This window comes from Delphinapterus leucas, chromosome 18 (genome assembly GCF_059928025.1).
Source record: "Delphinapterus leucas isolate spDelLeu-1000000601 "Yukka" chromosome 18, BTC_Dleu_Yukka2, whole genome shotgun sequence".
Taxonomy (NCBI): domain Eukaryota; kingdom Metazoa; phylum Chordata; class Mammalia; order Artiodactyla; family Monodontidae; genus Delphinapterus; species Delphinapterus leucas.
The window spans coordinates 76,304,446-76,328,038 of record NC_143146.1 but is presented as its reverse complement, the minus strand read 5'-3'; the positions used below and the strand labels follow the sequence as shown (position 1 = coordinate 76,328,038).

General features: G+C 42.0%; 1 protein-coding gene across 2 annotated transcripts in view; it reads right to left on the bottom strand.

Annotated features, from left to right (window-relative positions):
• The window catches only part of MIPEP (mitochondrial intermediate peptidase), a 133,081-nt gene that overhangs the window by 57,776 nt on the left and 51,712 nt on the right, over positions 1-23,593 (bottom strand). For both annotated transcript variants that reach the window (XM_089899738.1, XM_022574503.2), the window contains exon 15: positions 616-690. In XM_089899738.1, coding sequence (XP_089755864.1) covers positions 616-690 — 75 coding nt within the window. The remainder of the gene's footprint in view (positions 1-615; positions 691-23,593) is intronic.

Here is a 23,593-nt window from a genome sequence, read left to right as displayed (position 1 = left end):
ATTCAATAGTGGCTACACTTTTAAACAGGTGAGTGGATCATTAGAAAGTGAATACTGCCTGAGATTAAAGATGGGTGTTTAGGCTGTGTTTACGTAACACTCAAGATCTGATGAAGAGGAAGAATTCCATAAACAATCTCAGAAATTACAAATAACCTAAACATCTGGTATCACACAGACCTGACATCCAGATGGTTTATAAAATATATCTCGTCTTTATCTGGAAACCTGGAACACTGGCTTTGAGTTTTACTAAAAACTAAGTCATTACTGTTTAAACTTCACATCTAAAAACACAAATTTAAAAGAAGATACAAAGTGAACAAAAAGATATAACTTGGTTGCTGAAATGCACCATTTAGAAGAAGTCAGGTAAAACTTTTCCACGCTTTGCTTTTCCACTGAAATTGGGAAATAACCTTATTTGACAACTACTTCCTAAGGACAGTTGGAAGACCAAATGATTAGTCAAGGTCAAGTTCTCTGAACTCAGACAAAAGATGTTTTGGAAGCATAATTATTGTAATAAATGGGTAGCACTGGCAAGAATTTAAAGTTATACATTTATCTTGAATAACATCTGTGGAAAACCTCAGAGCAGAGGCACACACCCACCTGAAGTTGCATGTCCGCTGCTGCACAAACCTTTTTAGATTCGCAAAGACGAGACACCATATTTCTGGGCAGTGACTTGAAAAACAAAACAATACGTATGTGAGTAAACTGCACTGTGTACTTTTGAGGCAGGAAGGTTAAAAATAACATCAAATGATACAATTTCATTTTGGTTTAATAATAACTTTGAAATATTTTCGAGGACAAGAAAAAGGATGAATACATTCCACTGAATTTCAGAAAGTGGTAATTATCAAATAGGGGTTTGTACGTGAAAATACAGGATTGTAGGGAAGTCAGACATTGGCACTGTTCTTTAAAACTCTAGTTAAAACATTAGGAAAAGTTAGTACTTTTTCTGTTCCTCTGTTAGCAATGAAAGTCCATTCAAGTGCTCTGTTGACCTTAAGAGCACGTAATGACTGATGACAGGAATCAAAGGTCACAAAGTCAAGAAATAAACTCTAGTCCATGGTGCCAGTCAGTACTGGAGCCGAACAACATATCCCGACAAATAGCCATGATAATGAACTGTGCCTTCTTTTATTTTCCAACCTGAAAGAATTGCAGGGCTTGGGAACTCAGTCTGATTAACGTCCCTATACAATTCAGGGCTTCCTCTCCGAGAGTACTTAGGCATAATCATGTAACATCACGTATTCTCTTACAAACAAACTAATAATGTAGCTGAGGAAGTGCTGTAGCCAATCTTACTCTACTTTTTTTTTTTTTTTTTTTTTTTTGGTACGCAGGCCTCTCACCGCTGTGGCCGCTCCCGCTGCGGAGCACAGGCTCCGGACGCGCAGGCCCAGCAGCCATGGCTCACGGGCCCAGCCGCTCCGCGGCATGTGGGATCTTCCCGGACCAGGGCACGAACCCGCGTCCCCTGCATCGGCAGGCGGACTCTCAACCGCTGCGCCACCAGGGAAGCCCGCACTCTACTTTAAAATCATTAATACTGGTGTTTACTGAAGACAGCTGCCATTTTATACAATTCTATTTACAATCTAAATCAAGTTAAAAGCCCTTCTAAAGAGAAACAAATTATGTAAGAGATTTATGGCAGGTTACTCTGCACTACAGCTGTATAGACTAAACACTGGTGAGTGGTAATGTGAGCTGTGAGCTGGAAGGGGAAGCAGGCACTGCCGTGTGTGTGTGCACATGTGTATCTAATATATCTATACAGATCTCTCCCCAGGGCCTAGAACAGTGCCTGGCACACAGCAGACACTCAGTGCAGCACATCTGCAGGAGGAGTGAACTAACGCAAGAACGACCCTGACTTCTGTAGCAGGATGAAGGCTCAGACAATAAGGCCTTTTCTCTTCTCTTTCCGTTTGGCTATAAGAAAAGCAAACCAGCCAAAAAAGGCAATTTTTCAAGAGTTAAAAGACACAGACTGAAGGAAGCTGCACAGTGTTAACTTCTGGTGCAGGGAAAGGCCTGGGTCTTCCCGACATAAAATGAAAATCTCCTGCAACAGCATTTTAAAAAGTCACGGTTCAGTGAAGTCATACACGCCAGCAGCTGTATCAAGATGTTCAGCTTTCTTTAAACCCTACTTTACATTATACCTTCTGTTGACAGGACTGCTGCTGCACTTGGGTTTTTCAAGCTTCACAAAGCTAATGGTTTTATTTTCCCATAAAAAAGTAGTACGTGTGGAAAGATTATCAACAAACAATGGAAACTCCTGGGGGCAAGCACTTTATTAGACCTGAGGGACAGAAAGAGGTGGAGCTGGGGTCCCAGCAGCACTGCCCATGTGCGCAGAACCATAAACGGAGCTACAACGAGCAAGAGGAAGGAGGACCCTGCACAGGAGTGTGAAATCACGACACAGAAGGGCTTGACTGAGGGAACAACGTAGAAGTGGGACCTACAAAGTGAACAGGCGTGAAGCGGGGCTGGGGGCCGCAGGGAGAAGGGCCCTGAGCAGAGGCGCGGAAGAGGGGGCCTGGGGGCTCAGCCAGACAAGGACGGGGTGCCCACCCTCAGATCCTGCAGGAGGCCACTGGTGAGTTTCGACCAAGGAAGTCACCTGGGCCAAGTTGTGTTCTGAAAAGATTCCTTTGGCTGCAGTGTAGACACGCCGTAGGAGGGGGCCAGGAGTGGGGACCAGTGACACACACACACCACCAGTGACCTCAGCCAGAGCAGAGTGGGCAGCTGGGGCACGACTGGGGCTGGACTACGGGGGAAGAGGCAGGCCGGTCAGGGGGCCGAGGTGGACGGGGAGCAAGGTCAGGTGGGGAGGCGCAGGCACTGAGTGGGGAGTGGAGGGGCGTCCATGGCCGTGGTCCTGGCTCTCGGTGAGGTTTACAAGTCCTGCCTGGAGACAGTGAGGAGGAAATGCCAATACTGGGTCTAAGAACCAAACCCAACAGACTCCTTTCATCTGTAAGTAGTTTACTTTGAGGCCAGTGTCTCCCAAGATTCAAACCCATCTAGCAAGGGCAAACAAAGGGACAAATTTAAGGAGGCTTCATTCTTTCCTGCTCAGGTTTACAATAAAACAAAAGACGCAACGAAAAAGAGCACAGAAAGACAACTGAAAACAGTTTATCAAAAATTACATATTCAGGACTTCCCCGGTGGCGCAGAGGTTAAGAATCCACCTGCCAATGCAGGGGACACAGGTTCAAGCCCTGGTCCGGGAAGATCCCACATGCCGCGGAGCAACTAAGCTCATGCACCACAACTACTGAGCCTGCTCTCTAGAGCCCGTGAGCCACAACTACTGAGCCCGTGTGCCACAACTACTGAAACCCATGCGCCTAGAGCCCGTGCTCCACAACAAGAGTAGCCACTGCAATGAGAAGCCCGCACACTGCAACGAAGAGTAGCCCCCGCTCACCACAACTAGAGAAAGCCTGAGTGCAGCAACGAAGACCCAACGCAGCCAAAAATAAATAAATACATTTATTTATTTTTTTTAAATTACATATTCAAGGGAATTCCCTGATGGTCCAGTGTTTGGAACTCCACACTCCCACTGCCTGGGGCCTGGGTTTGATCCCTGGTCGGGGAATTAAGGTCCCACAAAGCCGAGTGGCACAGCCAAAAAGGAAAAAAAAACAATTACGTATTCAGAAAACCCACATGTGCTACACAGTTCTATAAAATGTTGGGGGACGTGCAGGTTACATGGGACTCCTGGATTACTTTTTGCAACTCGCTATGAGTCTACAATTATTTCAAAGTAAAAAGTACAAAAAAACCTCCCCAAAGTATGTATTCAAGGCCCACTGCAGACAGAGTAGTGAATACAAAGAATGCTTACCAAAAATGTAAGGAAACATGTAAGTAGACAGTAAATGCTGTCCTAATAGAAGAGTTCAGAGGAGAGAATTATTAACCCGTCAAATCACAAATTAAGTAATACATTTATATTATGTGTGGTGTAAACAGGAAAATGGATGTTCTTTTTTTTTTTAATCTAGTTGGGTTGTTAGTCAACTGGAATTAATGTACTTCAGCTCAAGGAAGGGAGTTATATATTTACTCCCTTAGAAAGTACTGCCTTCTTCAAAATTAAAAAACAATAACAAAGATAAAGTAGAACAAAATTGAAATAACGTCCACACTGATCTTAAGTTCTATACAATTTTTTTTTGGCTGCACCACGCGGCTTGTGGGATCTTAGTTCCCTGACCAGGGATTGAACCTGGGTCCATGGCAGTGAAAGCGCCAAATCCTAACCACTGGACCGCCAGGGAATCCCCTATATACAATTTTTTTTAAATATACAATATTTAGAAGTTAAACCTTAAACTTCAAGTTAGAAACAATGTTTCCTGGTCAAGATTTTCTTCTGTGAATATCACTTTACCAGCCAGAGTCATGGCAACCAATACTGACACCAATAATTCAATCTTTGCTGTTATTCCAAAGGTGGATGTGTCCACCGAGGAGCACAGATGTTTCACAGTACTGGCTCCTGAAGTCAAAGTACGGGCTCACTTCTAGTATCAATATATTGAAGAAAGACAGAATGAACGCATCCAAGCCAGCAGGCAATGAGCAACCACATAGAAAAGAAAGCGCTTTAAAACACCTGAACCTCCAACAGTATTTTTTCATTATGTTAAAATGAAAATTTAACGAAGTCCAAGGCAGTAGAAATGATAATGACTCTTTCACCATATAATCAGCTGTGTGTTTTACCAGCTTCTACGACGATCTTCATGATTTCCAAAGTAGGAAATACCCCTTCTACTGATCACTAAGTCTCCTATCCCAGCCATGATGTGAAGCTGTCTGCTCCCCTGCAGATCTGGATGCTGCCGTGTTCATCAAAGAGTGAAAAGCATACAGAGGATGCTACAGATCAAGAATAACCTTCAGATTAACCAATCACAGTGAAGAACCAATCACTGAATTCTCTAAGCCACGTTTTCCTCACTTATAAAACGTCCATGTTACGGTTTCAGAGAACTAGGTACCAAATGAACAAGATAATGTATTTTAAAAGTGTATTATGTCAGGTTTAACAGAACAGATGCTGACCAAATGGTAGCCAGTATTCTCGCGATTACAGCTGCTCTATATGACACAATAACCATTGACTTTGACCACTTTGTTTACATTTTACTGTTCTACATATTCTCTAAATATGGTCTGTTTCAGATTTATAAATTCTTAGGAGACAGGAATTATAGCTAAACAGTTCTCTCTCTGTAGCACCTAACAAATTCTTAATAAGAAAATGTACTTCGCTTCCTGTTTGTATTTCTTTTCATTTATAAAACAGTCAAGTATGCTTAACGAAATACATGTCTCCTCAAATTACCCAGCTTTAGCAAAGGACACTTTCTCCACTGTGATCATCTTAAGGCTTTTAGAAGAACAATGAAATCCGTTTCACTGTGTTACTAGTATATCTTCCCTATTGCAACATCTGCCACAGAACTTGGTCCTTAACTCACGTTTTGAAAACATTTTCCCTCACTTTAAGCAGAACTAGCTATCAAACAGCGAGTCAGTCCCTCATCTGCAGGGCCCGGTTCACATTTAGAGAAGATGGTGCTAATGAGGAAACGTTCCTTCTGATGATATTTTAATCAAATACATCTCATGCTATGGATCTTGCAGTTCAGACTCTGTCTCTGACGAGCATTCCTCTATAATCTCCGTCTTTGTTCCTCTGTTGGTAATGTGTCTTCTTTTCTCTGGCTTCCTGCACGGTTTTCTCTTTAGCTTTGGTCTCCAGCAGTTTGACTACTATGTGTCTAGGTGTATACTGTTTTCAGTTATACTGCATGGGCTTCTCTAAGCGTCTTGGATTGCTGGCTTGATTTTCATCATTTTGGGCAAATTCTCAACCATTATCCCTTCGCCTATTTCTCATGCCTTATTTCTCTCTTCTCATTTGTGGAACTCCAACTACATGTATGTTACACTGTCTGATATTGTCCCAAAGTTCCTTGCATGCTCTATGTTGCCTCCCCTTCCCCTAACATTCCCCCTGCCCTTGTATTTCTGTTAGGACAATTTCTATTGACGTATCTTTAAGTTCACGCTTTCCTCAGCTGTGTCAAGTGTATGGATGATCCCCTCAAAGGAATTCCTCAAATATGATACCATGGCTTTATTTCCTGCATTTCCACTTGACTGTTTCTCATAGTTTCCATCTCTCTCCTCCATCCGTTCATACATATTGTCCACCTTACCCATGATATCCTTTAACACAGTTATTTAAATCCCCATCCAAGAGTTACTTTAAAATTATCTCAGTTACTAGTTATTTTCAAGTCTCTGAGTCTGACTCTCATGGTTTCTTTGTCCTTGAGTGGGAGCCAGGGTTGTGTGCTGCTGAGTGATAATTCACTCAGCAAACATTTACTGATTGATTGCCCATTATGGTGATATATCAGTGAACAGAACAGATGAAAATTCCAGTTCTCAAGGGGTTTACGTTCTGGGAGACTTTGTTAACTTAAAAATTACTATTGATGGAAAAAAGGACATCTTTCTTTATTTCAGTTCCTACAGGCTCAGGAATAAAAGGACAGAGATCTAATGCATCACCTCCTTTAGGCCACCCAAAAGGATCAAACTGTACTAATTACAATGCCGTTTACACATGTGATCTTTACTCATTTTAAGTTCACCTGCGAGTTTTCCGCGCCATCCATTTAGAAGACAGCAGGGAGTCAACAGTGTGTGAAGGTTAGCTATGCCTGTCACTGACATTCACACGCTTCCAGAGGGAATGAAGTGGTAAAATGCAAAAACACGTTATCTCAACATACGCTGACAACACAATAGCCATCCTTCATTCAACAAGTTCTCAGCATAAGGTGCCATTCCAGGTAACACAGGAAGAAGAAAGACAAAACACCATCTCCTGCCCTCAAAAGCCTTACAATTCTGATACCTGCTTTACACGGTGAAGTTTGTTATGTATGCTGTGGTTGTGTGACTTCAGTTTTATAGATTTATTTTCAACTTATTTCTGTACCCCTCAAAATTCAACACTGCACACTACCACTTGATGATAAAAGTAATAACCCTTTGCAAAATCTGTTTCATTACTACTCCAACAAGTTCCCCCCGAAACTGGATTAGCAGTGATAATAAAATTTTCAGTGACTATTGATACTAAATACAGGTATTTAATATGTAATTAGAATACAATGAATAGATGAGCAAGTTAGAGACAGGGGAAGTGGAGGTGAAAATACAATGAGGTCAGAATTGGGGTTAGGCACATAGAACTTAAAGTTTCATTCAACTTTCACAGCTGGGCCATGGACAGAGCGGAACTCAGTGATGTCCCTCATTCAAACTGCTCTGACTACAGGACTAGATCCTTCCACTGGAATCCCACACTCCAGAAAGTCTGAGGACAGAAAGTTTTCACCAATTTGACACAAACACATTTGACGGCCGTGCCTGCCTTGCACAAACGTGGACCTCTTTGCTCCAAACAGCCTGTGGCTGGGGCCTGAGCCCCATACACTGCCAGCCTCTGACAACCAGGCCACGTTGACAATGTCCACGGCCAGCCCCAAGCCCCACAGTCTTCTCTTCCAAGGCTCCTTTCCCACAGTAAAGACAGGCAGATTTCCACTGTGCTCTGTTTGGAGGGTCTCCTGCTATCAGTGCTGTTCTCACTGAGCCACTTCATTTCAATACAAAAGTACTTCGAGTTATACCCTCAACCACGCTCAGCAATTCACAACCCTTACAAACTCAGTGCAGAGCTGTTCAGAAGCAATTTCCTGAAACAATCTAAACCACTTTTTCAATGGGGTTGGAGAGCATTACTGCAAATTTACTTCAAAATAACACTGACTGAATGAACTTCGTACTTCAGATAATTTACACCCTTGCCTGAGTTTCTTTTATTCAAACACCTGCAGGAGGATTGGTCCAAGATGGCGGAGGAGAAGGACGTGCGCTCACTCCCTCTTGCGAGAGCACGGGAATCACAACTCACTGTGGGACACGCATCGACAGGAGGACACTGGGACTCCCCAGAGACGCCCCACACCCGAAGACAAAGGAGGAGCCACCATGAGACGGTAGGACGGGCGCAATCACAGCAAAATCAAATCCCATGACCGCTGGGTGGGTGACTCACAGACTGGACAACACTTACACCACAGAAGTCCACCCGCTGGAGTGAAGGTTCTGAGCCCCACGTCAGGCTTCCCAACCTGGGGGTCCGGCAACGGGAGAAGGAATTCCTAGAGGATCAGACTTTGAAGCCTAGCGGGATTTGACTGCAGAACTTCGACAGGACTGGGGGAGACAGAGACTCCACTCTTGGAGGGCACACACAAAGCAGTGAGCACATCGGGACCCAGGGGAAGGAGCAGTGACCCCATAGGAGACTGAACCAGACCTACCTGTTAGTGTTGGAGGGTCTCCTGCAGAGGCGGGGGGGTGGCTGTGCCTCACCGTAGGACAAGGACACTGGCAGCAGAAGTTCTGGGAAGTACTCCTTGGCATGAGCCCTACCAGAGTCCGCCATTAGCCCCACCAAAGAGCCTGTAGCCTCCAGAGCTGGGTCGCCTCAGGCCATGGGCAACACCCAGCTCTACCCAACACCAGTCCCTCCCATCAGGAAACTTGCACAAGCCTCTTAGATAGCTCATCCACCAGAGGGGTGACAGCAGAAGCAAGAAGAACTACAGTCCTGCAGCCTATGGAACAAAAACCACATTCACAGAAAGACAGACAAGATGAAAAGGCAGAGGGCTGTGTACCAGATGAAGGAACAAGATAAAACCCCAGAAAAACAGCTAAATGAAGTGGAGATAGGAAACCTTCCAGAAAAAGAATTCAGAATAATGATAGTGAATACGACCCAAGACCTCGGGAAAAGAATGGAGGCAAAGATCGAGAAGATGCAAGAAATGTTTAACAAAGACCTAGAAGGATTAAAGAACAAACAAACAGACATGAACAATCCAATAACTGAAATGAAAAATACACTAGAAGGAATCAATAGGAGAGTAACTGAGGCAGAAGAACGGATAAGTGACCTGGAAGACAGAATGCTGGAATTCACTGCTGTGGAACAGAATAAAGAAAAAAGAATGAAAAGAAAGGAAGACAGCCTAAGAGACCTCTGGGACAACACTAAACACAACAACATTCACATTACAGGGGTCCCAGAAGGAGAAGAGAGAGAGAAAGGACCCGAGAAAATATCTGAAGAGATTACAGTCGAAAACTTCCCTAACATGGGAAAGGAAATAGCCACCCAAGTCCAGGAAGCACAGAGAGTCCCATACAGGATAAACCCAAGGAGAAACATGCCGAGACACACAGTAATCAAACTGACAAAAATTAAAGACAAAGAAAAATTATTGAAAGCAGCAAGGGAAAAATGACAAATAACATACAAGGGAACTCCCATAAGGTTAACAGCTGATTTCTCAGCAGAAACTCTACAAGCCAGAAGGGAGTGGCATGACACACTTAAAGTGATGAAAGGGAAGAACCTACAACCAAGATTACTCTACCCAGCAAGGATTTCATTCAGATTCGATGGAGAAATCGAAAAATTTACAGACAAGCAAAAGCTAAGAGAATTCAGCACCCCCAAACCAGCTTTACAACAAATGCTAAAGGAACTTCTAAGTGGGAAACACAAGAGAAGAAAAGGACCAACAAAATCAAACCCAAAACAATTAAGAAAATGGTCATAGGAACATACATCTCGATAATTACCTTATATGTGAATGGATTAAATGCTCCAACCAAAAGACATACACTGGCTGAATGGATACAAAAACAAGACCCATATATATGCTGTCTACAGGAGACCCACTTCAGACCTAGGGACACATACAGACTGAAAGCGAGGGGATGGAAAAAGATATTTCATGCAATTGGAAATTAAAAGAAAGCTGGAGGAGCAATACTCATATCAGATAAAACAGACTTTAAAATAAAGAATGTTACAAGAGACAAGGAAGGACACTACATAATGATCAAGAGATCAATCCAAGAAGAAGATGTAACGATTATAAATACATATGCACCCAACACAGGAGCACCTCAATACGTAAGGCAACTGCTAACAGCTATAAAAGAGGAAATCGACAGTAACACAGTAATAGTGGGGGCCTTTAGCACCTCACTTACACCAATGGACAGATCATCCAGACAGAATATTAATAAGGAAACACAAATTTTAAATGACACAACGGACCAGATAGATTTAATTGGTATTTATAGGACATTCCATCCAAAAACAGCAGAGTATACTTTCTTCTCAAGTGCGCATGGAACATTCTCCAGGATAGATCACATCTTGGATCACAAATCAAGCCTCAGTAAATTTAAGAAAATTGAAATTATATCAAGCATCTTTTCTGACCACAACACTATGAGATTAGAAATCAATTACAGGGGAAAAAAACATTAAAAACACAAACACATGGAGGCTAAACAATACGTTACTAAATAACCAAGAGATCAATGAAGAAATGAAAGAGGAAATAAAAAAATACCTAGAGAAAATGACAATGAAAACACGACAATCCAAAACCTATGGGATGCAGCAAAAGCAGTTCTGAGAGGGAAGTTTACAGCAATACAATGGTACCTCAAGAAACAGAAAAATCTCAAATAAACAACCTAAGCTTACACCTAAAGGAACCAGAGAAAGAAGAACAAACAAAACCCAAAGTAAGTAGAAGGAAAGAAATCATAAAGATCAGAGCAGAAATAAATGAAATAGAAACGAAGAAAACAATAGCAAAGATCAATAAAACTAAAAGTTGGTTCTTTGAGAAGATAAAATTGATAAACCATTAGCCAGACTCATCAAGAAAAAGAGGGAGAGGACTCAAATCAATAGAATTAGAAATGAAAAAGGAGAAGTTACAACAGACACTGCAGAAATACAAGGCATCCTAAGAGACTACTACAAGCAACACTGCCAATAAAATGGACAACCTGGAAGAAATGGACAAATTCTTAGAAAGGTATAACCTTCCAAGACGGAACCAGGAAGAAATAGAAAATATGAACAGACAAATCACAAGTAATGAAATGGAAACTGTGATTTAAAAACTTCCAACAAACAAAAGTCCAGGACCAGATGGCTTCACAGGTGAATTCTAGCAAACATTTAGGATGAGCTAACACCCATCCTTCTCAAACTCTTCCAAAAAATTGCAGAGGAAGGAACACTCCCAAAACCAGAGAAAGATACTACAAAAAAAGAAAATAACAGACCAAGATCGCTCGTGAATGTAGATGCAAAAATCCTCAACAAAATACTAACAGGATCCAACATCACATTAAAAGGATCATACACCATGATCAAGTGGGATTTATCCCAGGGATGCAAGGATTCTTCCATATTCGCAAATCAATCAATGTGATACACTGTATTAACAAACTGAATAAAAACCATATGATCATCTCAATAGATGCAGAAAAAGCTTTTGACAAAATTCGACACCCATTTATGATAAAAACTCTCCAGAAAATGTGCATAGAGGGAACCTACCTCAACATAATAAAGGCCATATACGACAAAGCCACAGCAAACATCATTCTCAATGGTGAAAAACTGAAAGCATTTCCTCTAAGATCAGGAACAAGACAAGGATGTCGGCCACTCTCGCCACTATTATTCAACATAGTTTTGGAAGTCCTAGCCACAGCAATCAGAGAAGAAAAAGAAATAAAAGGAATACAAAAGAAGAAGTAAAACTTGGAAAAGAAGTAAAACTGTCACTGTTTGCAGATGACATGATACTATACATAGATAATCCTAAAGATGCCACCAGAAAACCACTTAGAGCTAATCAATGAATTTGGTAAAGTTGCAGGATACAAAATTAAGGCACAGAAATCTCTTGCATTCCTATACACTAATGATGAAAAATCTGAAAGAGAAATTAAGGAAGCACTCCCATTTACCACGGCAGCAAAAAGAATAAAACACCTGGGAATAAACCTACCTAGGGAGACAAAAGACCTGTATGCAGAAAAGTATAAGACACTGATGAAAGAAATTAAAGATGACACAAACAGATGGAGCGATATACCATGTTCTTGGACTGGAAGAATCTCAATACTGTGAAAATGACTCTACTACCCAAAGCAATCTACAGATTCAATGCAATCCCTATCAAATTACCAATGGCATTTTTTACAGAACTAGAACAAAAAGTCTTAAAATTTGTAAGGAGACACAAAAGACCCCAAATAGCCAAAACGGTCTTGAGGGAAAAAAATGGAGCTGGAGGAATCAGACTCCCTGACTTCAGACTACACTACAAAGCTACAGTAATCAACTAGCACAAAAACAGAAATATAGATCAATGGAACAGGACAGAAAGCCCAGAGATAAACCCACGCACCTATGGTCAACTAATCTATGACAAAGGAGGCAAGATATACAATGGAGAAAAGACAGTCTCTTCAATAAGTGGTGCTGGGAAAACTGGACAGCTACATGTAAAAGAATGAAATTAGAACACTCCCTAACACCATACACAAAAATAAACTCAAAATGGATTAGAGACCTAAATGTAAGACTGGACACTATAAAACTCTTAGAGGAAAACATAAGCAGAACACTCCTTGACATAAATCACAGCAAGATCTTTTTTGATCCACCTCCTAGAGGAATGGAAATAAAAACAAAAATAAACAAATGGGACCTAATGAAACTTAAAAGCTTTTGCAAAGCAAAGGAAACTACAAACAAGATGAAATGACAACCCTCAGAATGGGAGAAAATATTTGCAAACGAATCAACGGACAAAGGATTCATCTCCAAAATATATAAACAGCTCATGTAGCTCAATATTAAAAAAACAAACAACCCAATCCAAAAACGGACAGAAGACCTAAACAGACATTTCTCCAAAGAAGACATACAGGTGACCAAGAAGCACATGAAAAGCTGCTCAACATCACTAAATATTAAAGAAATGCAAATCAAAACTACAATGAGGTATCACCTCACACCAGTTGGAATGGGGATCATCAGAAAATCTACAAACAACAAATGCTGGAGAGCGTGTGGAGAAAAGGGAACCCTCTTGCACTGTTGGTGGGAATGTAAATTGATACAGCCACCATGGAGAACAGTATGGAGGTTCCTTAAAAAACTAAAAACAGAATTACCATATGATCCAGCAATCCAACTACTGGGCATATACCCAGAGAAAACTATAATTCAAAAAGACATATGCACTCCAATGTTCACTGCAGCACTATTTACAGTAGCCAGGACATGGAAGCAACCTAAATGCCCGTCAACAGATGAATAGATAAAGAAGATGTGGTACATATATACAATGGAATACTACTCAGCCATAAAACGGAACGAAACTGAGTCATTTGTAGAGAGTGGATGGATCTAGAGACTGTCCTACAGAGTGAAGTAAGGCAGAAGAGAAAAACAAATATCGTATATTAACGCATATACGTGGAACCTAGAAAAATGGTACAGATGAACCGGTTTGCAGGGCAGAAATTGAGACAGATGTAGAGAACAAATGTATGGACACCAAGGGGGGAGAGTGGCAGGGTGGTGGTGGTGGGATGAATTGGGAGACTGGCATTGACATATATATACTAATATGTATAAAATGGATAACTAATAAGAACCAGCTGTTTAAAAAGAAAAGAAAATAAAATTCAAAACAAAAAAAACCACACCTGCAGTTTTTGTCTCTGTAGCGGCCCACAAGGTGTGAACAGCCCAGGGCTGAAGCTGGCCCTGCCTCTCTCTGGGAGGGACAGAGGAAGCCCAGCAGCCCAGGGAGCAGGGAGGCCCACTGCACTCCCTTTATGAAGCACCCACTGTGTGCACAGCACCCTACCCTGCAGCCAGGTACACTACAACGGACCCTTGATCCTTCTGCCAGGACCCAGAAAAGGGATGTACGTCAAAATTAATCACATGGGGAAATGCCCTACATGCCACGGAAGAGGTACAGGTGAAGCTACGCAGGAAGTCAGATGACAGCAATTACTTAAATGACTGAAAGGCAATTACCTTCACAATTAATTATGCCTATTGTATTACTGTAGAGGAGGTTATTTCTATTTCAAAGACGCATTTTAGCTATAAAATGTAGAAAGACATTGTAGGTTTACCCCCAGTGAGAAACAGAAAAACGGCAGAATTATTATTTCTACAATTAGAACATAATATGCCAACAGTTAACTATGGTGACCTAATTTGTTCTAATTTATTTTAATAATTCAATATGAATTTTTCCACAATTATCTTTGTTCCTTATTTAAAAACAGAAATGCTGTGTTGAGTTCTGAATTGCAATCTGGCTTTGTGTGACTATGGCAATGACAATGACAGTGCAGCCTGTCAGCAGTAAATGCCAAGGCTCAGCGGCAACACCAAAGACCCCAAGGATCTGCCGGGTGTTGAGTTCCTATTTCTAGCATTTAGTTAATGTCTTCCTCCAAATCCACTGATGCATCCATGTCTCAAATGTAAATTTCTGGAGCCCCAACCAGACTCTGAGGCGCAGTCAGCTGTCATGGTGTGATCTGGAAGCTTCTTGGAAATACATCGTCTCGGGCCGCTCCGTGCCCACCGAGTTAGAATCTGCATTTCAACCAGATTCCAGATGATTTCATGCATATTAAAGTTTGAGATGCCCTGACTCAGAAAAACATAATCATCACAATGATTTGAAAAACAAAGGTGAGCAAAATGAAATCATCCTAATCTTCTGAGCGAAGGAACTGGCCATAGGAAGGCAGCACAGAGGCGGCTGCCGAAGCTGCAGGCTGGCATTTTCGGAGGCTGTTCATTTGCTTTCTGACAGCAGGCGAGGCTCTGGGCATCCTGCTTTCTCATTTGTAAGACAAGAATTTAAAAAAAAAAAAAAAAAAGCTGCAAAAGATTACTATGACAATTTGGTGAGGTAATAGCTATTCAATCAACTTGTGCAAAGTACTGACTGACTGGAAGAAACTGAAGTCCCTGCGGGTAGCTCAGGTGTCTTTCTAAACACTGCCAAAGGGTAACCATGCGTACGGGTGGGCCTGGTGGCCTCAGGTCAGGGTACTGTCATGTGAGACGGAGAATGGCCCCGTCTTCCTTCTTCACAGTGTTCAGGCCTGGAGGACAGCTCACGCAGCTGCCCCTGTGCAGCGAACTTTCCCCAGAACTTCCTGACTGTGCCCCACCTCACAAGGAAGGGCGCGGTTCGCTGTATTCTCGGGGTAAACACAGCTGCACTGTGCTGACCACACATGGGAACAGAAATATTAAAATACTAATAGATTTCCTATTATATTCAGAAAGCACAACATTTTTGGTAAGGTTTCTGAAATGCTGTCAAAAGTGCAAATGTGTTAGCAAACTTGGCATTACTTGAATTCTCTGAATGTTTCCCTGTGTGCTTAACTTGTACACACGAAACCTCATAATCTGTCAGAAATCTTCGCTCACTTGACAACTCACCAGTCTGCATTAAATAGTGTCAGGTTAAAAGTTTTGGCATAGGGCTTCCCTGGTGGCGCAGTGGTTAAGAGTCCACCTGCCAATGCAGGGGCCACGGGTTCGAGCCCTGGTCCGGGAAGATCCCACATGCCGCGGAGCAACTAAGCTCGTGCACCACACCACAACTACTGAGGCTGCGCTCTAGAGCCCACAAGCCACAACTACTGAGCCTGCGTGCCTAGAGCCCATGCTCTAGAGCCTGCGTGCCTAGAGCCCATTGCTCCGCAATGAGAAGCCTGCACACCGCAGCGAAGAGTAGCCCCCGCTAGCCGCAACTAGAGAAAAGCCCAGGTGCAGCAACAAAGACCCAGTGTAGATAAAAATTAAAAAACTAAATAAATAAATGAAAAAACACCATTCACTAAAAAAAGAAAAGTTTTGGCATCAAATTCTTACAGAGCCAAGGCACTGCAATAAAATACCTGGCTTATTTATGAGCATTTAGAAAATGTATTATGGTAGAAGCTGCACAAATATTCAAAATTAAGACATCCTCTGGTACAAATCCTTGTTTTCCTACCACCGAAATCCCCTGGGAACATGCTGGATCTAAAGACACAAACTTGTTGAGACACGGTCCCCTCAAACAAGAAGAAGCTTCAGAGGCAGCAGGCCAAGCACCAAAGCCGTCCAGCCCACGAGTCAGCAGCTTCGATTCGCAGCTTGATCCCAGCACCCCAAGCCCTCGACCTCGGCCCACGTCTACGGCGGGGAAACCACTGGATTTGGCGTGTCTCAAGCTGCCTGCTTTGCTGTTAGTCAATAATCCGATGGCACATCATCAATGCAATGAAAATGCTGCCAGGCCCTAAGAGGCGAAGTCTCAGCTCTAAACCCAGAGCAAATAGCGTCACTTCCTTCTTACCTGACTTTTAGTGGTTTAGTGTTTTCTTACGAACTAAGATGGCATGAAAGAACCTTTGGAAATGCTTGCATAGTATCACAGACTCACCTGACGGGCGGCACAGAGAAAGTCGTACAGGGCTCACCATGAAACACTATAATGTGTAACAGAGTCTAACTTCTATTCTTTTCCTAAAAAAAACTGCAGTCCTACCTTGTTTACAGTTGGCATATATTATTAAATTTGACTGACTAGAATTTTTTTTTTTTTTTTTTACGGTATGTGGGCCTCTCACTGTTGTGGCCTCTCCCGCTGCGGAGCACAGGCTCCGGATGCGCAGGCTCAGCGGCCATGGCCCACGGGCCCAGCCGCTCCGCGGCACGCGGGATCCTCCCGGACCGGGGCACGAACCCGCATCCCCTGCATCGGCAGGCGGGCTCTCAACCACTGCACCACCAGGGAAGCCCTGACTAGAATTTTTGATGTGAGTATGGAGCTATTAGTTTTTAGGTTCTAACTTTTAAATTTATATTTTATATGAAAGAGCAGAGAAGTCTCAGAAAGTTCCGTGACTGATCTAGGCCACCTGCACCGGGAGTGGGGCTGGGGTCAGACCTGTCTCTGCTCTCCGGTTCAATGGTCTTGTCTAGACATAACTGAGAAGCATCAAAGCCGAAAATAAGAAACGTTTCAAAACAACTTAAACTTGCCAAAAGGAATCTAGTTCTAGTTGCACTATAATTTTTACCTTCAATCCTTATTCATATCTCCTGGGAGGATGACAGGAGAAGATTTATTACAAGGCTGTACGTCTCCTTGGAAATACATCTTAAGCGATTTTAGCCTTGGGCTAACTCTCACAAATGAAGGCAACAAGCTAAATCTTATAATGACGCAACACACAACAGTTCTAAAATGAAAGCACTAGAACTGTGCTAAAAATAACACTTACTATGGAAATGGGCCTGTTTTTTTTGTGAGACGTATAAGAAGTATAGGCCATTTCCTACGATATTAAGGGATTTTTAACTAGGAAAAACTGGAAAAAGAAAACACCCACAATGTTATAATACTGATTTGAGTACTACTGTGTGATCCCTGAAAAATTACTTAACCTGTCTGAGCTTCAGTTCCTACGAAGTGTGGATAACTATGTACCTACTTCATACTGCTGGACAGATTAAATAAGAAAAAAACATATGAAATAATAAATGTTAATTTCTATTATTTATTGCTTGATAAGTATTTTGTGAGAAAGATAACTAGAACAACAAACATTTCAGTGTAGTGGCTAATGGACAAAATTATGCAAAAAATTTAGGTTCTCCTGAAAGTCAATTGACTATATCTCTGGTGATTAGTAATGCAGCTGGGGGTTACAAAATTACCAGGAAAAAAAAGAATAAACTTGAAGACAAGAAGCATTATGAAGAGTAAAAGGCTAACACCCGAGGAAGAAAGGAATAGCTCAACTCTATACTTTTATGCACCTAACAAAATATTCTCAAAACAGAGCAAAAAGCAATGAAATCACTTATAGGGCACTGAAATTACTCTGTATGACACCATAATGATGGATACATGTCATTCTACATTTGCCCAAACCCGCAGAACGTACGGTCCCACAAGTGAACCCCATGTGCACTGTGGACATGTCAGTGGAGGTTCACCAGCTGTTACAGATGCAGCCTCCGGTGAGGGTGCTGGTGGCAGGGGAGGCTGTGCATGAGTCGGGGCAGGGGCTTTACAGGAAATCTCTACACTTTCCCCTCGATTTTGCTGCCAACCTAAAACTGCTTTAAATAAATAAAGTCTTAATAATTTTTAAAAAGAGACAAAACTAAGGGGAAAAAATGATACATCCAGCATCCTAGTGGAAGCCTTACATCTCTCAATTTTTGCTGGGTCATAAAAATTAGTCATATATCAAAGATTTAAACAACACAATTAAAAGGCTAACTTAACAGAAGGGTTTGAAACCCCAAGCCCAACAATTAGAAAATATACAATGTACGCAAGCACAAACAGAACATTTCCAAAAACTGCACTAGGCCATAAAACAAATATCAACAAAATGCAAAATCAATACCAGTCGGACTAATTAATTAGATATCAACAACAAAAAGATACACAACTCCTCTACAAAGGTTTAGAAATTGTAAACTACACTTCAAAACAACTCATTAGTCAAAGAGGAAATTACAATGGAAATTAGCAACCTTAGAAACATTTTGTATTAAAATCATGGCATGCAGCTAAAGCACTGCATCACACAGTTTAAAATTTATAGCATTAAAATGTAAATGCACATGTTAGATAAAACTGAAACTCAATTAGCTAAGTGTCCACCTTAAGAAACTGGGGGAAAAAATGAAGAAGGGAGAGAATAATCATAAAGACAGAAACTAATGAACTAAAACAAACAAAACAGGGAGGATTAACAAAGTCTGCGTTAGTTCTTTGTAAATACTACTGATACTTATCTTCTGCCAAGGTTAATAGAGAAAAAAAAATGAGAGAAGAATATTAGGGATGAAAAAGACATAAGCATGGATGTGGCAGGACTTGAAGCATGAAAGAATGCTATAAATAACTTCATGCCAATAAACTTGAAAACTTGGGTTAAATGTCTAAATTTCTCGAAAATTACAAGTTAGCAAAGCTTACTTAAGAAGAAAAGAAGGCCAAAGACTCCTGTGACTATTAAGGAAATCAGTCATTTAAAAAATCTTCCCACAGAGAAAATGATAGACCCTGAATGGTTTCATGGCTGAATTCTGACAAAGTTTCAAGAAACCGATTATTACAATTTCATAAAAGTGCTTGTAAGGAAAAGAAGGAGCTCTCAGCAACTCATTTTATGAAATGGGATATACTTAATACCAACACCAGCAAGAGTGAGAGGACCAAGAAAATCACGGGCGCATCTCTCTCATCAACACAGATACAAGAAGTCCTCCACACACAAAATATTAGCAAACTGAAGAAGCCAGCACTGTATTAAAAAAATAACATTAAGTTAGGACCAAAGACACTCAACCCTGGCACGCAAAGGTTGCTTAACATGAATATCAACATTCACGACACTACCAGATAAACAGAAAAGAACCACCCAATTACCTCAAAAGATGCAGAAAAAGTCTGATAAAATGCAATAACTGTTAACGATTAAAAAGAAAAAAAAAAAACCTTAGTTAACTGGGAATAGGAAGGAATTGCCTTTTCCTGTTATCTCCACTAAACCTACGACAACACACAGCTTGCTTTATGGTAAAACATCAGAAACATTTCCTTTAAAAATCAGGATAAAGGCAAATGATGCTCATATTACAACTTCTATTCCACGTCACTCCTGTACTGGAGGATCCCGTAACTCGAGGGGGACAAAATAAAGACATAAAAGACCTATGAATGGGAAAGGAAAAATACAGCTTATTATTTGCAGCAAGAGTAACTGTTTGGTTAAAAAACTTTAAAAATTCCATAGACAAGTTATTAGAATGAATAAGAAAGTTTAGCAAAGTTGCTAAAAATAAGATATATCCAATAAAGGATAAATTGCACATTTAAACACCAGCAACAAACAAGTAGAAACATAATTTTTTAAAATATACATTTATAAAGCTATCAAAAAGGTGGGGCATCCAGGACTAAATCTAATAAAAGTTAAGCAAGACTCTTTGCAAGGAGGTTTGAAAACACTTTAAAAGGCTTCTTAAAAGACCTAAGGAAGGGAGAGGTGTGTCACAATCGTCGCCTGGAAGGCTCAATATTCAAATATCAGTTCTCCCTAAACTGACCTACAGACTTAATGGAACCCCAACCAAACTCTTACCACAGTTTTTTTTTTTCAAGAAAATGGGTAAGCTGACTCTAAAATGTGTAGGAAAAAAGACAAAGGCCCAAGAGTTGACAAGAAATTTCTGAAAAACAAATAAAAAAGATGTGCCGTATCGGATGTCAAGACTTAGTACAAAGCTGTAGTGATGCAGACAGCACGGCACTAGTATCAGGTCAGACAAAACAACGGAATGAGAGGGACCCCAGAACAGATGAGTGCACACAGGTGGGCACGGGGCACCCGTCCCCCAGGTCACTGGACGAAGAGTGCACGGCGCTCAGACAACTGGTCATCCACCAGGAAGAAGGGAAACTGCATTTCCCCTTCACACCACACACAAAGAGGAGTGCCAACCCGATTAAAGACCTAAAGATAAGGGAAAGACACTAAAACTTTCAGGAAAAAACAGAATCTCTTTATGACTTCTAGGGAAACAAAGGTTTTTAAAGATAGGATATTTAAAGCATTAACTAGGACGAAAAGACTGCTAGATTCAACAAAATTAAGATGAAGTTCAGTCCATCAAAAGATGCCATAAAGAAAGTGAAAAGACAAGCTGTAAACTGAGAGCAGACATACAGCTGACAAAGGATTATTATTCCAACATGTCAAGAAACCTGAGAAATCAATAGAGAAAGGCGAACATCACACAGGAAAATGAAAAGAGAAACAGGCGTGCGAGAGAAAACAAAGATGAACAATGAGAAGATAAAAAGAAGTTCAACCCAGACGTACTCGGGGAGTCCTGCTGGCAGTGAAGGTCCTCACGGCATTCCATTTCACAACCACAAAACTGGCAAAGTTAAAACTTCTGACAGCATGAGGATGAGGTGCGAGGGGAACCACGGCCGAAAAGGGTCATAAGTATGAACGGTCTGGACGGCAGCCTGGAGAGGGAAGTGGGTCGGAGGAAGACAAACTCCGCGTGATCTCATTTATGTGTGGAATCTTAAGGAAAAAAAAAAAAACTGAACAGACTGGTGGCTGCCAGAGGTGGCGGGTAAAATGTACCAACATCCAGTTATAAGGTGGAAACATCTGGGGATGTCACGTACAGCATGGTGACCACAGTTAATACTACTATACTGTGTGTCTGCAAGCTGCTAAAAGAGATCTTAAAAGTTCTCTTTACAAGAAAAAAATCGTAACTATTTGAGGTGATGGATGTTAACTAAAATTATTGTGATCATTTCACAATATGTACACATACCAAATTAAGTTATATACCTGAAACTAATACAATGTCAAACATATCTCAATTCAAAAAGAACAACGTGGCATTACCTCATAAACTTGAAGATGCACACACCTTACAAACCCAGCAATTCCAATCATGCACATGAATATGAGGAGAAAAGTAAAAAACATGTTCACAGCAGATACAGATGAGCTAGTAAAAACCTGGAAGAACCCATTTCAATGACGGAAGAATGAGTACATACATTACAGAATACTATGCTGAAGTGAAAGTAAATACACTGCATCCACGTGCAACACTGACGAATCTCAGGCATGCCAGGATTATAAAAAGAATCACAGAAGGTTAGGAACCGTATAATACCATATTTTTTTTAAACTCAAATACAAAACTAAACACTACGTTGCTGAGGAATAAATAACTTATGTGTAAAAACTATTTTTAATCAAAAAACTAATAGGAATTCAAGACTGCCCTTACCTCCAGAGAGGAGCATTTGGTAACACTTTACTTTTTAAGTTGGGCGCTGGTTTCCTAGATGTGCATTCTACAATATGATTTTGCAACATTAAGCATTAAATAAAAACATACTACTTTCAGAGGCATCTCCTTTGCAATCATTTTTGAGAAGAATCTACTGAGCTGAAATCAGCTTTATTTGATTCCCATCCACTGTTCCCAGTAATACTGTTTTCTGGAATGACACGGCAGATATATTTTCTTCCTCTTCATGGTATCCTTCAAATATTAGGACAGACTGCAGCTTCTTTTTCTGGTCTAAATCCATATCCTTACAACATTCCTAAGAGGAAGGGGTTCCCAACTTTACATGATGTGACAGTCTCTTCTCAGGGTGCTTCCTGGATCACCGACGTCACTGTCATCCCACAAGGAACAAGAGTCCCCGTAGCCTGCAACGCCCTGGGCTTGGCAGCCCTGCTGCATGCGGTGCGCTGAGGGCAGAGGCGTGTTGGCGAGGACTGGGGACAAGGCAGGAGGAGAGGGGGCTGGAAACTGAGGACCGAGGACAAAGGGGACGGACGAGGCAGACCCTGGGAGGGGAGACAGGGCGTATGCTTCTTCCTGGGATCCAGGAAGAAATATACATGCGGTCTTCATCCCTGGTTCCTGGCACAGGGCTTCTAAACCCCTAGAACTTCCTGAGGCGAGGAGTGAGAGAAGCGTCTTTGTCACTCGTCACGCCCCTTTCAACCGCACAGGAGTTTATGCCTCGTGATGACCAGACTGCAGCCGTGACGCAAGCCGCTCCCTCCTGAGCAGTACTGAATCTCGGGCTAGCACGATTCTAAGGACTGGCCTCAAGAGAACGGGACCAACACTGTTTCTCATAGCAGTCTGTAGCCCCCCGCGCAGGAGTCTCGCGGGCAGACTGTGAACAAGACAGCACCTGAGGAGAGACCACGAGGAGTGTGCAAGGCTGCGCGCAGCAGGGGCAGCGACAACCCTGGCCTCGACGATCCACTGAGATCGCTTCCCTTTTCCGTTGAAAAGCCTTCCTGGTTGAGTGGAATCTTCAGAACTGGTTCTGGGCCACGAGTCCACCTTCTCCCCAGGTCGCCGGCCGCTCGAATAAAGCAAGCTTTCTGCTCCTACCAGCACCTGTCTCTTAACTATCAGCTTTCTGAGCGGCGAGCGGCCGAACCTGAGTCTGGCAACAACGGCAGCTGAAAGCTGGAAGCGACCCAGGTGTCCACCTACGGATGAAAGGCTGAACAGAATGTGGTCCGTCCACACAAAGACAATCACTCAGCCTTAGAAAGAAATCCTGACACAGGCTACACCTGGATGAACCTTAAAAACATTATGCTAAATGAAACAAACCAGCCACAGAAGGATAAATACTGTATAATTGCACTTATATGAGGTCCCTAGAACAGTGCAATTCAGGGCAACAGCAGAGTGCTGGCTAACGGGCTGGGGGAGGGGAAATGAGGCGCTCGTGTCTACGGGGGACAGGGCGCCAGGTGCGCAGGATGAACGGCGTTCTGGGGATGGCGGTGGTGACGGAAGCAGAGCAACGACAATGCACTTAACACCCCTGAACTGTCACTGAAACACGGTTAGGCTGGCACGCTGTACGTAATATGTATTTTACCACGACTAGAAAAG